We start from the raw sequence: 16,578 nt of genomic DNA on the forward strand, positions 1-16,578 counted from the left end.
TCTTTGACTTTAGGCCTTATTCCACAGATGCATCCTACAAGTATCTTCAGCTCCTGCTGACTACAAAGAGCACTCAGCTCTTAACAGCATTAAACCTTCCTGTTGTTTTCCTGTGAAGAACCTAGCAGAGAACATTTCCAATGCCCAGGTACAGAAAACAACCCGTGGAAGCTCACAAAATAGATTTATAAATTGCCTACACAAATAGACACAAAGCACAAGAGTAGCTTCCATCCAGTTTAAGTATCTAACAGAATATATTCTTTTTTATTTTTATCAAAACCCTACAGCAAGTCACTAAAAACACATCAGAACAATCAAAGTTACTTTATATTTATATTATTTTGCATTAGATTAGATTATAAGCTTGAGAAGGATATTTAAAATAAGCAGAGGCATTGTACTATAGGTTACCAACTTGCACATATTTAACTGTTGCACATGAAAAGGTTTTTTGTTCTTACCAATAAATTTCTGAGGCATTGAGCTTTTTCGCTTTGCCACGTTGCTCGCTAGCCTGTCCAGCACAAGGGCTCTTTCACTCCCCATCTCTGCCTTGATGTGCCTTGCCTCCATGCTTGCTAGTTTGGAAAATGTGAAGAGAAAAAAAAACAAACAAAACAACAAACAAAACACACAACACGTAGGTGAAAAGGAAAAAAAAAAAAAAAGAAAACAAAAAAGGGAGAGATGAATGGTTTAATCTCTGGAGTTTGCCACACTAACTGGAAGGAAACAGTTTGGAGATCTGATGTAAACTGGTTTTGTTTTTTTCTGTTGTTCTTGCTCTTTGCATCTTGGGCACCAGTTGCGGTCAGTGGAAGCAAGCACAGCAACAGACACTAACCTTGCAGTCCCGAGCTCGTGCAAGGAGAGCACAAACCATACAAAAACCAGTGTCTTCATTAGCAAGAGGAAGTGTAAAATCAAACTGGCTGGAAGGGTTGGTTACAAAACGTAGATGGAGATACAACCTCTGTTAGCCTTTCTTTTTTATTCTGAGTAAGACTGTGGGACACCTGCAGAGCGACACAGTGCTTCAAAACTTCAACACAAGATGTTTGCTTTTCAGATATCAGTCACACGGAGATGTCTCCTTAACTAATCACTAGGAAATTTGTATAAAATCTATCAACTTTCTACTCAAATAAAAATAACACAATCTTTCAATATTCACTTTAACTCTCTTCTTTTCAGGTGTTTTTATCATTTTGGTTTTTCTCCTAAATGCTACAGCTAAAACTGATTAAGAATGTTTTCTCTCTGGCACACTCGTAAGCATTAGCATTAGGCCTTTTAAAGCTCATTACAACCTCCAGAATTTCTAATTTTAGGAAAAGTACATGTGCCCTATGATCAGTCCCTCGAGACTGGGCCACTGACTGTTTTAAGGATCTTCCCATTTTCCAGAGTTCTTTTTTTAAAGAGAGCAGCCTCAAGAATATCACCTTTGTCTGCAGTTAGTGCATTCAAGTGAGGATTTGGGTTGCACGTTTTAGAGTCGTTACTCAAGGCACATTCAGCCTGGCTGGAAGCCCTGATGTCTGCTGTGTTCCCATCCATGGGAAGCTGGTTTTCCCTGGTTCACAACCAGTGCCCGTCATTTCACAGAAATTACTGCTTGCTCTCACCTCACGGAGGCTGCACGGGCTTTCGAGCTGGATCAGCCAGGCTGAAGGACTGCCACCTCATATCACTACCGCCAGACTAATACTGAACGTAACTGCTGAGGCTTCCCCCCAAAGCTTGCTCTCGCCTGAAGAACAAGTATCAGTACTGGCAGTTTTATATTAACAAGTGGCACTGAGAGTTTCAGCTTTAGGGATCACTGAATAGTGAAAACTAGACATGTGTTAACAGACTGCCCATGTCTTTAAGAGCTGGTATCTAAGCAGAGGAAAGCGAAGACAAGGAAGGGTGATTTACTCTCCCAAAGTGATAACAGCCCACCAGCTCTCACCATGCAAGAAGCCTGGCTGCTGTGTTCCTGTATGATTGCACTAGCACACCTGAATATATGAAGCATAATCTACATAAGAGAATTAATGCCAGGGGAAAATGATACAAAAGTGGAATGATACACTTCAGTCCTGCTAAATGCAGTTTTATTAAGTCTTGGACTTAAATTGCAGTTTGCCAAGTACAGCAAGTGATAAAAAAAATGCAGGATCGTCCTTCCACAGCTTAGTGTGCAGGATTTTCCTACACATTTCAAAGTCACTCACTCCTCACTTGTTTATTATTGCTGTTATTGACACCATATGAGTTTCAGTCAGTACAAACCATGACTCACCAAACCTCAGCCAGAACTATTTGTTAATGTTTGTTCAGCATTTTGAAGATGTGGAGTTGCTTCGTAAGTAATCGATGCCACAAGTACGAGCTACGAATATGACTCAGGATGGATGGGACAACAGGGCTCAGTCCTGTTTCATCAGGCTGTAACCCCATGATAGACATGATAAGCAGCCCCACAGCTGGCATGTATACACAATGCCTTACAAGTAGTAACATACTGCTTTTCTAGGCTGATTTTTATTCCAAATTACTCTAGTGTGTTTAGCAATTTACATAAATATATTCATAAAGTGCTAAAATGCACCTGCTTCCAGCATGAAACACCAAGACACTGCGTAACAGTTTACATCAAGTGAGACAAAACATCAGATTAAGTTGAAACTATAAGGGAAAGTTAGGTATATATAACATAACCATCCCCTCGGATTCTGGCCAGAAGCTCTAGTTAATTCTTGAGAAAAATATTAGGGGATTTTTAATTTCAGAACTTCTATTTAACTCTTATACTCCAAAAAACTTTCTGAGCTCTTTATATTATCTTTAGATAACTGCAGTTCAAGGTTTGAACTTGAACTTCAACCCAGAAAGCCCGTAATCTTGACAGGACCATTGCGCAAGCCATTAATAATAGTAATTTAAATGTTAAAAAACCCCAACAACCCGCAACTACCCTGAGCAAGATAATACAACCAGTGCTGTGTATTCAAAAATCTATGTTGTAAAGAAAAAAAAATAAAGAAAACACAATTCATCTGTGTTGTAAGACCAGCTCCCTGGTCCCTACCATATCTTAATTTTTCTTATTTTGTTCTTCTAGTTCCTCTTGTTCTCAATCTTTAACTTCATGAGTTCTACTCCTGTGCTATTAAAGCTCTAATTGCACGTTTTCAGAACCTTTTTCTCTCTCTTCTGACAGAACTCAGAGTGCAGTTTCTGTAACTCCTCTTAGCCAGCCCTACAAACACACGGGGAGCTCCACGTAGCGTTTCAGCGACCGCTTGTCTTATCAATGTTATTTATGTGCCACCAAGGGAACTTTATTAAATTAGTGTCAAGAGGGCAGACAAGCAGCTTCCTGCAGAGGTAACAATAGTCTTTACTCAGACGAGACTGGTGAAGAGACAGTAACTCTTGACCTACATAAAACATTCTGGGACATCTGTAAGTATCAATCTTCCAGCTTGATGTCTGTCTGCCATTTTATTTTAATGCTGAGGGGTTTTTTCTTTCACATTAAGATTTTTTACTCCTTGGTAACAGCCATTTTTTTTGCCTAAAGAAAAAAAATAATCTCTATTTATGGGCCACAAAAAGTCTTTATAAGACAGCCTTAGGGAAACTATCTGCTCCCATTGAGACACAGGTGGTTACTCTCCCCAACAACATTGCTCTCTCTACCCAAAAGCCAACTGAAAACTATCTCACCCACCTCTTTCTTCTGGATCACTTATTAAACAATCTCAGAATAATATTTAGTATTTAGGAAATATAAAATTTTCTTTAAATTCACTCAAAATTCTCTAAAGACTGCTCAGAGAGAAATAATCATGCCCTGTCTCCCTCTTCAATTACCTTACACACGGGATGACTCCACCGCACATTGTGACTAGTTTAAAGAACTAATTATCTAACTGTAACATATATCTAAAAATAAATTTCAGGCTGGACCAATAGAAATGGTCAAGTGCTTTGTTTAAAGTTACATTGAGGAAAAAAATGCACAGTTATACAGAAAATTTAGATTTCCCAAGCACTTAACCTATTTCAGCCTGTGATCTTGAAACACCCTGCAAGCTAAATACTTCTGATTGTTCCAACTGTGTGGCCAGGAAACAACAAACACTCTAAGGATGCTGAAAGAAACTCTGCAGACCAAATAAATCACCCTCTCCCCTCTTGTTCAGATCTGATCAGTGCTCTCGCATGTGTCTCTGGAATGACACGGGAAGTCAAGCTCCTTTACCCAGCAGTAGGATGAGGTTTAGCTCCAGTGTCCTGACTGCTTTTAAACTCAGGTCACCAACTCCTCCTCAGCCAACACTAGTGACCGATTGTCACCTGAGATGTCTCTGTGGTGCTTCCATGTGCTGGTGCCTACCTCAGTGGTGTGTACATTTCAGTTTCCATCTTCTGTTTATAAAACACTTCCAGAACAAAATTTATGTGCAAACATGATTTACCCATTATGAATGACTACTTATGTTCTCTTGTAATCCCTGGGTGATGAGCCAGCTCTGTAGAACAGCACTGTCACCTCGCCATCAGGCCATTCTGTAGATGTACAGAGAGTGGATACTCTCCTTCCAGTCCAGAGTGCAAACACACCATCATTTAACCTGTACTGAATTGTTTCCACAGTGTGGTTTCTGTCACACCATCAATGTGAGTATAATTTTTAGAACGTGCGGGCATCGTTAACAAAACCCTGAACTACAAAGCAGAGCTCAAATTAGAGGCATTGCTTCCTGTAGCATCTCTATGTGGTCACTAAATAATGGAGAGTGGAACAGAGAGGTGGGTTATTGTGCAATGAGAACAAGGCGAGCAGAGATTGTTATCAGGGACTGAGCAACGCTCTAACAATATTGTTACATAAAACCTGTCTTTCAGAAATATTTCCACACAGCTACATTTGGAACTTGCAAACCTTGTACTAAAAAAGCAACTGGAATGGTTACTACAGTCCTGATGCTTTTCAATATTTTAATTAATTATTGGATGATGGATTGTAGAGCATAATTGTGCTTAAAGGCGGCTCCACGTGAGAAGGTTGCAAGGACTTCAGAAAAGGAAAATTACCAAAAGCCAAAGTGATGCAGATAAGTAGGAAAATGGGCAGAAATCAAAAACTTTTGTTCACTAAACATGAATGCAAAATACTACACTTCAGGGGGAAAAAACCCCAACAAATCAAATGCACTAAATGACCTCCTGAGGTCATCTCCAGCCTTCCCTCTCTCTGATTCTGTCATCTAACACAATGCTGATACCAGAGAATTGAATGGAAATGCCTCAGCAAGACTGGAGTTCCTGTTTTTCATAAAACTTACTCCTCCTCTAAAAACATGGCCATATTTTTTGAAGTGTGAAGGTCTTAGAGGCCCAGGGTACAGCCTCATCATGTCGTACTGGAAATTTACATTTCCGCTGTGACCAATTTAAGGCATACTGTGCTGCTGCAGCAAGCACTGCCTAGCAGATTCTGGATAAGTGAAATGTTGGTAGTTAGCCTGAAATGAATATAAACCATGAGAATCATTTCAAAGCAGAAATCTATAGTAGGTATCATGTTTTCCATTGTCATGTGGTGGACATCTCAGTGATTGCCATCATGGGAGTACGTACTGTAACGTAAAACCACAGTTACAATATGTATGGGTTCTCATGAAAACCAAAACTTGCTGACGTTCTGATAACCATTTACTTTTACTAATGTTCTCAAAAACATGTCATTTGCTGAAAAGATGACAGCCCACAAATAAAACTATAAAATTGTAAATTAAATCATTGTTTCTTTATGGTGGATTTTGTGTGTGCATGTGTCAAAGGCTGGTACACCAACCTACTCACTCTGCACAGGGTAAGGACTCTCGTACCCACACAGTTATCATCATATATCAACGGGTCTTCACAGTGGTTTTCAGTCCCAGGTTGTGATGATGCCTGTGCAGAATCTTTGCTTGATAATCACATCACTAAATAATTTTATTTAATTAATTAATTAATTAATTATTATTAAAGGGCCTTGGTTAATATTGTAATCTCTCTAAGGAAAATTTTACATTTTAGTTTTCTTCTCTGAAAAACTCAGTTCAGCCTTTTCCTTGAAAAGAAAATTCAATTTGAAATTCACAATCAAAACTAGAACGACCTAGTCCTTAAAAAGTTGTTGTTTGGTTGGTTTTTTTTTAAGACTGCATAGGAAAAGAATGGGAATCTGAATTCTGAAACTGTAGCCTCAGCTCTGCTACAGATTAGTCATATAATCTTTTGGGAGGTCACAACCACTCCCTGACTCTGAATGGGAAAAGTAATTCTTCCCTGACTTACTGGCATACTGTGGGACTGAAATCACATGAGTTCATTTTAGGATTTGAATATTCAGATGAAGCAGGTTCAAAGATTATGGCTGTTATTTTTCACCAAGTATTTTCAAAACTGCAGCACTGAGACTGTGAAAAGGAAAATGAGAAAAAACTGTGTTTTGATACCTTTTACCTTCAGCCTTTTCCAAAGACAGTTCTATGCTTAAAGAAGTCCTTTACCTCTCACTACCTCCTAACCTGATCTATCAGTGACCTTCAGGATACCACCCCATTTCCATACCACTAAAACTTCTGCAAACTCTAACTGATTCTGACCAACAGTTCTTATTCTAAAGAAAAGGAAGCATCAAATGGACTGAGTCACGTAAACAACTGTTGTCAACAACCATGGGCATCCACTCATCCACATAATGGCATTAACGTAGGAATAATTAAACTTCCTGTGAGTGTCACCTACAGAAATGCTGTGTACAAGGTATTTTAGATGTTTTACTCAAAGTAACTGTGAAATAAAAGAAAGCGATTAAAATAAAAGCATTCTTTAACTAATTGCCTGAGGGATACATTAAACCAGACCCTTTTATAAGATGCCACAGCCCCTCAGGTTACTGAAAATGATTGTAGTAAAAAGTGTTCACAGGCTGTGAATTAACAGCTCACCAGATCTGCTTTTTTAAGCATCATAACATACCAAAAAAACCAAAACCACTGTAATGTGATAAACTCACCAGTTTCGCACATGCCAGTATTCTGCAAGTAAGTACGGCACCGCTCCTTGTGCTCCTCCAGTGAGCTCCTTTGCTTGTAGCTCCTTCCACAAAACTCACATTTGTATGGTTTCTCCACTGGAAAAAACAAGAGGGCAGCATAAAATAACCACAAGAGGCTACTGGAATATTGTCTCCCTGACATTCAACAATTATGTTGGTGGGGGACAGTCATCACCACTGTGCTGGGTCTTGATTAAATCAGAATCTCATTCATCCATGTCAGATAATCTCTTTTTTAACTTTCATTCTTTGTGAGGCTGAGCATTTTTTTCCCCTGTAAAGTGTAGAGATAAAAACCTATCATTTAGAATAAACGTTTTCTTTCTAGGCCCCTGTGTAACACAGGATATACACAAATCAGAGTAAGCACAACATGGCTCTTGTAGAGCTGGGGGAACTAAGATGAATCAATTTATACCTGGCTTGTTGTTCAAGTCACCTCAGCTCTGTGCCTCCATTTCTCCCCTCTGTAAAATGGATGGAACACCCTACCAGTCTTGAGAAAAAACACTGGCATTTGTTGAGCATGTTAAGAGCTTCAGATGAAAGGCACTAGGCAACAGCAAGGTGTTAACTGGCAACAGTCATGCTGTCCTGCACTGTGCTCCTAGAGTGATCCTAACAGCTCAGGACAGGAAGGGAAGGAAGTCCCAGCAAAGCAGATCTTGGTGCTGCTCCTCAAACGCAGAGCTGGCTGGCATAGCTAGCTCCACTCATTTGAAAATCCCAAGGAGTGATTTTGTGCAGCAGGTATTGAGCTTGGCTGTCTCTCGCAGCACACAGCTGTGATAGTGGCTTTCCCTGTGCCCTCTTTCTGCATCAAGAGTGAAGCTGAGTCCCGAGATGGTTCCATCAGCACAGCAGGCAGAGTGGTCACTGCTATGTGGCAACTCAAGAGGGTAATCAGGCCCTGGAACGGCCTACCCAGAGAGGTGGTGGATTCACCATCCCTGGAGGTTTTTAAAAAGAGATTGGACATGGCCCTTAGTGACATGATATAGTAATTAGAGTTGGATCAGGGGTTGGACTTGATGATCTTGGAGGTCTTTTCCAACCCAATCTATTCTATGATTCTTCCAAACTAGACCAGCTGAGCAAACTTTGCTGACTGACACTATTTTCCCCATCTAGTGTCCTAGTGACACACATCTACAACACATGAAGTGTCTTTGAAGTCACTTACCAGAATGTGTCCTTAAGTGACCTGTTAGCGCATCCCTCCTCTGGCAGGCATAACTGCAAAGATGGCATTTAAAAGGTTTTTCCCCTGTATGTAGTTTAATGTGGCGGAGCAGGTTACCCTTCTGAGTAAAGGAAGCTCCACACTGATTACACTGGAATGGCCGTTCACCTTAAAATGACATACAAAAAAGGACATTTAATGGTTACGTGGGTATCATGCTATCCTCACACCCTTTCCTTGTTGGAAGGGGAAAGAATGAGATACTGGATGGATTTATTTCTCTAGAAACACACACAGCCCTTCCCTTGACTTCAGTGGGAGTTACATGCAGCTCTGGTGTCAGAGCTTCTTGTAACCTATGTACAACTGTGGAAAACACTGTGCAGTTTTTCCATGGAAATAAGTGTTCTGGAGGAGGCTGATTCCAACAAGCTAGCAATTTTTAGAAGAAAAAAAAAAAAAGTCTTACTGCAGGTCAAAACCTAAGATGCTCATTGATTTGTTGCCAAAGTATAGCACAAAGAGAAATACATACACAGCCTGGAAATGGCAGCACAAAACTCATCTAACCTGTGTTTTGTGGCCAAAATACTTAAATGACATAGTGCCTTTCATCCCAAATTCTTAAAATGCCTCACAAACGTGCTTTTACTAACATTCAATCCTTATAAGAATGAAGGTGGTAAAGTGAGGCACAGAAAAGTGGATAACTTGCTAGAGATCACATGCAGCATCAAGGACAGGACAAGGAAATCCCAATTTTGGTATCCTTTTTTAAAATAAGTAGTCTGGATTACAAATTATTATCCTTTCAGTATTTAGCTCTTACAAGAATAATAAATATAGGGATATTTACCCGTGTGGCTACGCTTATGGACCATCAAGACATTGAGGCTAATGCAGGCTAATCCACAGATATCACAATTCATCTTTCCACTAGCTGGCCTGACGTTGTCATATGAACCAGAATGTCTTTCCAGTTTAATGCTTTCATAGTCGTTGTATTCTCTGGGATAGGAGTAAGGCATTTCAGATTCTTCTGGATTTTCCATAGGCTCTGAATTTAAAGCACTCTCCTCTCTTTCACTGTATTCACCTTTCACTTTAACCACATCATCTGCAGGTAAAACAAAGCACAAAAGTTAAAAAAAAAAATCTCAACTTAGGCACAATGAAGTATCTTAGAAAAAAAAAAAAAAACTCACCCCAAAATTACATAAAATTACATTATCAATCTTCCCAGAAGTTTTACTTACACATTCCTCAAAGATGAAATCTAGTTGAGACATGAATCTTCATGGGTCACAAACACTTAATGACACTTACAGTGAGTTAACTTAAAAATATTGATCTGATTGTTAATTACCTTTGATGGATCATTTCGTCCTACAGATTTTAAAACTATAATACAGTACAAACTTCTGCAATTACAGGTACTATTTACGATTCAAAAGGAATAGTTATTCCCACAACTCACCATTGGCCTATAGAAACTAGTGGCACAGGTCATTCCCATGAATTTAAAATACAGAAAGACACAAATTTAAAAGAGATACTTGTATATTCCCATGGAACTTCTCGTGCTTGAAACAGGCCTAAGAAATATGTCTAATCCAGTACAAGACTTGCAGTACTCCCATCATATAATTCTCATCAATTAATCCTAATCAATAATCCCAATTTTCACTTGCAAATTGCAATTTTTAGTCAAAGATCTCAACTGTGTGAAGAGCATCTGACAATCTTCACACCTGTATCATGAGGTCACTAATGAGTAAAAGGAGCAGAGGCAGAGTAAAGCTTTTCTGGAACTGTAACCACAAAATGTTAAAAGATTTGTCCAAAATCCTATCATGAGTGTGTGGCAAAGAAACCAAAGACTCAGGGAGATCAGCATCCATGGCCTCTGAGTAGGTTCCTGCACCTCTAGCCTTGTCCAGAGAAAACCAAAGGCATTGCCTGAACTGAATGTGATTTCATGACAAGAGGAGAACGTAACAAGTAGCTAATAATTTACTAACAACAACACTCCTATGTAAAAATAAAAGCAAATTGGTCACACTATATAAACAGCTGATGATTCACAACTTCTGCTGCTGAATTTCCTTTCCACTATTAACTCCAGCATCACCAGCACTTGCATTAAAATCCTTACTAATTGCCAGGACAGTATTTTTCTACTTAAAGTCAACTTTTCCATCTAGACAAGAGCTAGGCTATGGCTGAAACCTGAGTTATGCCTCAAGCTACCAAGTGATGAAAAGCATCAAGAGATGAAATACAGTTTCCTGTTTGAAAGTATTGTTCTCATGGCCACCTGGTCCTCTCTCAAACTGAGGGTTAGACAGTTAAATATGGCACTGAATCACTTGTCCTTTCTCCAAAGTACAGACCATGGACTGCTGAATATGTATTAGCTCTGGTTCTGAGTAATAAACCACATCAAATGCCGAGAACAAACAATGGGTGACAGCAAAAATGAGGTGGCAACATAAAAGCAACACTGAAAAATAAAGATCTGGCAACTAAACCTTTCATTAAATCGGAATTTTCAACTATAGTTTAGTGATAAAATCATTCCCCTATCCTAAATGTTTGCACTAAGGCCAGCCAACCTGTTGTACTTTGGGTTGGAGTGAGGTGGAAGAAACAGGTGGGTGATAATTTCTTCATCCTACACAAGAACCCACAGTACTGTGGAAAACTCCACGATTCCCATTGGTGCTCTCCCTGGATGATGGTCTCCACAGAAGGATGGCTTTCTTCTCCATATTGTGTGGTTTTATCCCCCTATCCAAGATGGTTTTTAGAGTTTGGTGTTGGGACTGATTGCCCTGGCCCCAGGAGAGCTCAGGGAGGTGCAGGTGCTTGATCACAGGTCACAGGGAGGTCTAGATTCACCTACAAATGGGACACTCTTCCCTGCTGTTCCTTCAGTTTCAGCTCTGCTGCACATTCTTGGGATTCCTACTTCCACTGAAACCAGGTTTCCTCTGCCAGTACCTTCTGCTGCCAGCTTCATGTCTGAGGGTGCAAACTTCACGTCTGCAGGTGTGAACCTGCTATCAAGACTCCTTCAAAATTAGTTTAAACATCCATTTCCATCACTCTGAGGAAAAATTATTGCTAGTTGCTGAAAGAAGCTCTCAACAGAATCTCTTTTCCAAAAAGAAAGAAAGAATGAAAAGAAGGGGTGTTTTTTGGTTGCTGGTTGTTTTTTCCCCCCTCCCCTCAAAAGAAGGCAGCTCCAAAATAATTTGCTACATCCTGCAGAGCATGGTAAAAGGAAGTACACGCTGCAGCTGCACCTTGTTGATACTTTCAGAAACAATTTCAATTCCCACTTTCTACTTAACGTCTCACCTTTCGTCTGCATCAAATGCAATTGCACAGCAGTGGAGGACCAGTTGTAACCTCCAACTGAGATTTCTCTACTGTTTTCTACTATTTCTCACCACAAGTTCATGGCTCACAGCTTTTCACTCTTTTACGGAGTAGCATAGCACGAACAGTGTTTTGAGTTCCCCATGGTTCTGGAGCCCCCATCACAAGAGAGACCTGGAGCAGTTAGAACAAGTCCAGAGAAGGCCACCAGGATGATGCGAGGGCTGGAGCAGCTCTGCTGTGAGGACAGGCTGAGAGAGTTGGGGCTGTTCAGCCTGGAGAAGAGAAGGCTCCGGGGAGATCTTATAGCGGCCTCCCAGTACCTGAAGGGGCTCCAGGAAGCTGGGGAAGGACTTTTCATAAGGGCAGTTAATGACAGAACAAGGGGAAATGGGTTTAAGCTGAAAGAGGGGAGGTTTGGATGAGATATTAGGAAGAAGTTCTTCACTGTGAGGGTGGTGAGACACTGGAACAGGTTGCCCAGAGAAGCTGTGGCTGCTCCTCCCTGGAAGTGTTGAAGGCCAGGTTGGATGAGGCTTTGAGCAACCGGGTCTAGTGGAAGGTGTCCCTGCTGCTGGCAGGGGGGTTGGGACTGGATGAGCTTTAAGGTCCCTTCCAACCCAAACCAGTCTGTGATTCTATGATTCTATGGCAAGTGCTCTCTGACTGGCACAAACTGGGCAGGCCATCCTGTGCTTCCACCGTGGAAAATAATCACCTCTGCATTTTCCATACTGCACGCTGACTGCTTTGCAAGACTTGGGTTTTCTTCCAGTAAGAGAGAAGGATGCACCTGAGTTCTGATCGAGGCTTTTCCACCACTGCCCCTCCCCAGCAAACATCATCGCTCCAGCTGTCGGTGACATCCCATCAAAGCTTGAGTGCTCTGCAGTTTGCATGTAGGCATCTGAAGAACCTCAACGGAAAAATTCACCTTCTGATGACTGAGAACCACAGATAGCAGAAGGCACTAGGGAAAAGGCTTTTTTTTAACCAAATAAATGTCAGAAGAATTGGAATTTTTCTGTCCTAACACACTTGTTATTGTTTAGAGTCCACTCTACCTTCCTGACAGCAATACAGGAGAAAGCTTTGGTGCAAAGCAGTCTGAGGTTCAGTGCAGGTCAGCCTAAAGTTTACCAAGTGGTTGCAAGCAACCCAATTCCTTTTTCAGTCCTGACTTCTGCTCTGTGTACTGGCATGCACAGGGAATACTGTGAGATCAGGAGATTGGCAGCTGCGTAGAAAGGTTTGTATCTGTCACTTGAAAAATCATATCAACATATTTTAATGATATTAGGGAATTTCCAGGCTGGTCTGTCTTAACCAAGAGGAAGGCGGCTGTAACTTCAAGTAAAAAAAGGGAAATTTAATTGAGGAAAGACACAATTATCCCTAACAACACTAACAAAGTTCCCCCTGTTGAAAAAAAAAAAAGAAGTGCTATCACCTCTTCTATGCTTAGGAAAGTAAAGAAGTTGTAAGAGGAAAAAAAAACATTCATGGTGTCCAACCCAGGTAACTATTTTTCTTCAAGCAGTTCACAAAGGTAATATACACTGCAGAAAAAAAATGTCGATTTTACACAACAAAGTACCAGGGTGATGCGTTAAGGCTGATGCACATGGTTTCATTTCCTGAGGAGATGATTACAAGATGAAAGACATACTCCAGAGTAATATTTTTGTTTCACCTGAAACACTGTAAAAACAATGGGTTCTGGAAAAAATCCAAAATAAAGCTGTGGTAGCAACTTCAGACTGAGTCACCACATGAACAGTGTTTGTGTATGTTCTCAAACGCATGAATAAGGAAAGAAGTCAATAGCAGCAGGACAATTAGGACAAGCTGGAGTGTTATCTTAGCTATTTTCTCTAGGAGGAGGTCTCTGAAGGAAAACCCCCCAATTACTATATTTAATCCAAGACCTTGGCATCAATTATGGAGAAAAGAACGTAAGTTTTGTCCTGTTGTTAAGCAAAGTTTACCAGGAGTGTTATGAAAAGCACAAAGAATAAAAAACCAGAAGCTATTAAAGACAAACGGCAGAAAAGGGTGATGTTGCTCAAGTGTTTTACAAGGAAGCGGGGTCATAATCATGAAATCCTCAGCACATGCAAAAAGTCAACTGGATAACAAAGAAACTTAATCATCTTAATGTGGCACTTTAATGATGCTGCTGATTTGCTATGCCAATTCAGAGATAATGAGCCCCTAATGCTACAGATGTTCAGCCAGACTAAAGGGAAAAAAAATAAAAAGAAAAAAGAAAAAAGAAAAGCTTTTCCTGTATGCCATTTCCTAACTACCCAATTAAACAAATTGTGGAAGCATATAAATAGTTTACCAGGTTTTGACAGCTGTTAATAGGATTCAGATGCCGAAGAACAAGAAGGGAATCTATACGTGTGCGTGTTGAAGGATTCCGTGTGACTACCTGGATTTGACAGGTATTAACTGATGATTCATCACCGTTATCTCCAGGAACTGTCCCCAGAAATAGCAGTAGAAAACCAAAACCTAGTGTACACATGCTGGAGTTGGTCCCCTCCCAGAATACAAGATTCCTTTACTCAAACCAGCTTGAAACAGAACAGACAGACGTGGTGAAACTGAAAAAGTCAGCGGAGTTTCCAAATTAAAGTCAGAATCCTGCTTGTTTATGAAAAACACCTCTACAATGGAATTAACACGCTGCGGGGGAAGATAAGTCATGAATTAAAACCCACCCATATTCCTTAATGAATAAAGAGAGGTTTGCGGTACATCCCATCACAATGATAAACTGAGGGCAAGTAAAAAAAGAAAGAAGTGAGTGCTATATCCAAATTGTTTTTCTTAAATAACAAGAAGAAAAGAATTACGTGAAATACACGTATAGACTGAAAATTGGGAGACTGTCAATAAAGGGCAATTCTAGTGAAGTGATACAATAGTAATATTAGATCATTACTTTTTTCTTTTAATAGAGGCAACACAGTCAGAGATAAGACAACATTTCTCTGCATCTGCCTTCTGCACCACTGCAGATATCAATTCCAGGGACAGGAAAGGAGCTCAAGCCTTTCTGGCCAAACCTGGTTTTGTTTCTTCCACTGACTCCACTGATAAAATCCCTTTTCCACAACAGCAGCGACACGATTATGAGATCATCGTTTGCCAACAAAAGGAGCAGCAAACACCTCGAAGCAGAATCAGCCTTGGGCTGGACAGGAGTGGAAACGACAGCAATGAAGACACAGTGGCAATAAACACACACACACCCTCGTACATCGCTGGAGCCGTCCCGCTCAGGCATCCTCACAGCCGAGGGGACCTTCTTGTGTCACAGCAGATTCTTCTGCACTAAAAATCCCAAGTGCCACATTCCACACACTGGAAACCCAGAGATACCAATTCCTTGGCTTACTAAAAATTATCACTGGGACATATTGGCTTGGATTTTATTTTATCTTTGTGGTTTCCAGTATTTTCTTAGCACTGTTCATAGAATCATAGAATGGTTTGGATTGGAAGGGCCCTTAAAGCTCATCCAGTCCCAACCCCCCTGCCAGCAGCAGGGACACCTTCCACTAGACCAGGTTGCTCAAAGCCTCATCCAGCCTGGTCTTAAACACTTAACAGGAAGGAGCAGCCACAGCTTCTCTGGCCAACCTGGGACACTGTCTCACCACCCTCACAGTGAAGAACTTCTTCCTAATATCTCATCAAACCTCCCCTCTTTCAGTTTAAACCCATTTCCCCTTGTTTTGTCATTAGTTGTCCTTATAAAAAGCCCCTCCCCAGCTTTCTTGTAGCCCCTTCAGGTACTGGGAGGCCGCTATAAGGTCTCCCTGGAGCCTTCTCTTCTCCAGGCTGAACAGCCCCAACTCTCTCAGCCTGTCCTCACAGCAGAGCTGCTCCAGCCCTCACATCATCCTGGTGGCCTCCTCTGGACTGGTTCTAACTGCTCCAGGTCCCTCTTGTGATGGGGGCTCCAGAACTGGACGCAGTACTGTTGCTCAGTGTCCATTTTAGTACAAAACCCAAACACCTATTTTCTTTAGACACTGGATGAAGCACACTCGAGTGGTAATTCCTAAATGAACCAGTGCAGTATGCACCTGGTGGAAATTGCACTTCTAAAAATAGGAGAGAAACTTTCATAATTCCCCTTTGTGGAGTGCACGCTCTATGGTAATGAGTTTCCTTGTTTTTATTGTGACTTGAAACAAAAATAGAAACAAATCAATTTGAAATGCAGCGTTGAGAATTGGAAAGGAAAAAAAAAAAAAAACCAACAAAGCAGGCATCATTTTCCAAGCACTCGGATGTGTATTTTCTACTTCATTAATGCCAGTAGCTTTCTATCATTAAAACAGAGTATAATTTATCTAGTTGTACAATTAATTACAACAACAAAAATCAAACAACACACATCATTTTCAAGCCCATGTGAGCCAGGAAACTTGAATTACATAACAGCTTCTTAAAGCATCTTATTCAAAGATTTTTCTTACATATATATTCCTGGGTAAATCTATAATTTCATACCTGATATTTCCCATCTGTTACCAATTTCTGGCTAATAATAAACTAATGGGGGTTTTTTAGGACTTTCATTCAAAAGGTTTCCAAAATAACTGACACTGCAAAGAGAATTTGGGGAAGCAGAATGTTATTACCTGAGACAATATGACAGGGGGTTATGTTAAAGTTATACTAACAGAAACAGTGATAAAGGAAAAATGTTATCCAAAACTGAGTGCTACTGAAGCTGGAGTTACATGGGACAACTGCACAGCAACACCAGGCCACGGCTTAGGAAAGGAAATGAAAAATAATACACTTAACTGGCACTGCAAAGAGAATTTGGGGAAGCAGAACGTTATTACCTGAGACAATATGACAGGGGGTT

General features: G+C 40.5%; 1 protein-coding gene across 1 annotated transcript in view; it reads right to left on the reverse strand.

Annotated features, from left to right (window-relative positions):
• The window catches only part of IKZF3 (IKAROS family zinc finger 3), a 15,140-nt gene extending 5,706 nt beyond the window's left edge, over positions 1 to 9,434 (reverse strand). The window contains exons 1-4 of the mRNA XM_010169588.2: positions 9,154 to 9,434; positions 8,298 to 8,465; positions 7,073 to 7,189; positions 465 to 581 (exon numbers count right to left, since the gene is read on the reverse strand). Of these exons, the coding sequence (XP_010167890.2) occupies positions 465 to 581; positions 7,073 to 7,189; positions 8,298 to 8,465; positions 9,154 to 9,349 (598 nt within the window). The 5' untranslated portion in view covers positions 9,350 to 9,434. The remainder of the gene's footprint in view (positions 1 to 464; positions 582 to 7,072; positions 7,190 to 8,297; positions 8,466 to 9,153) is intronic.
• Positions 9,435 to 16,578: the final 7,144 nt, after the last annotated feature.

The sequence above is a fragment of the Antrostomus carolinensis genome, unplaced genomic scaffold, assembly GCF_000700745.2.
Source record: "Antrostomus carolinensis isolate BGI_N321 unplaced genomic scaffold, ASM70074v2 scaffold31486, whole genome shotgun sequence".
Classification (NCBI taxonomy): domain Eukaryota; kingdom Metazoa; phylum Chordata; class Aves; order Caprimulgiformes; family Caprimulgidae; genus Antrostomus; species Antrostomus carolinensis.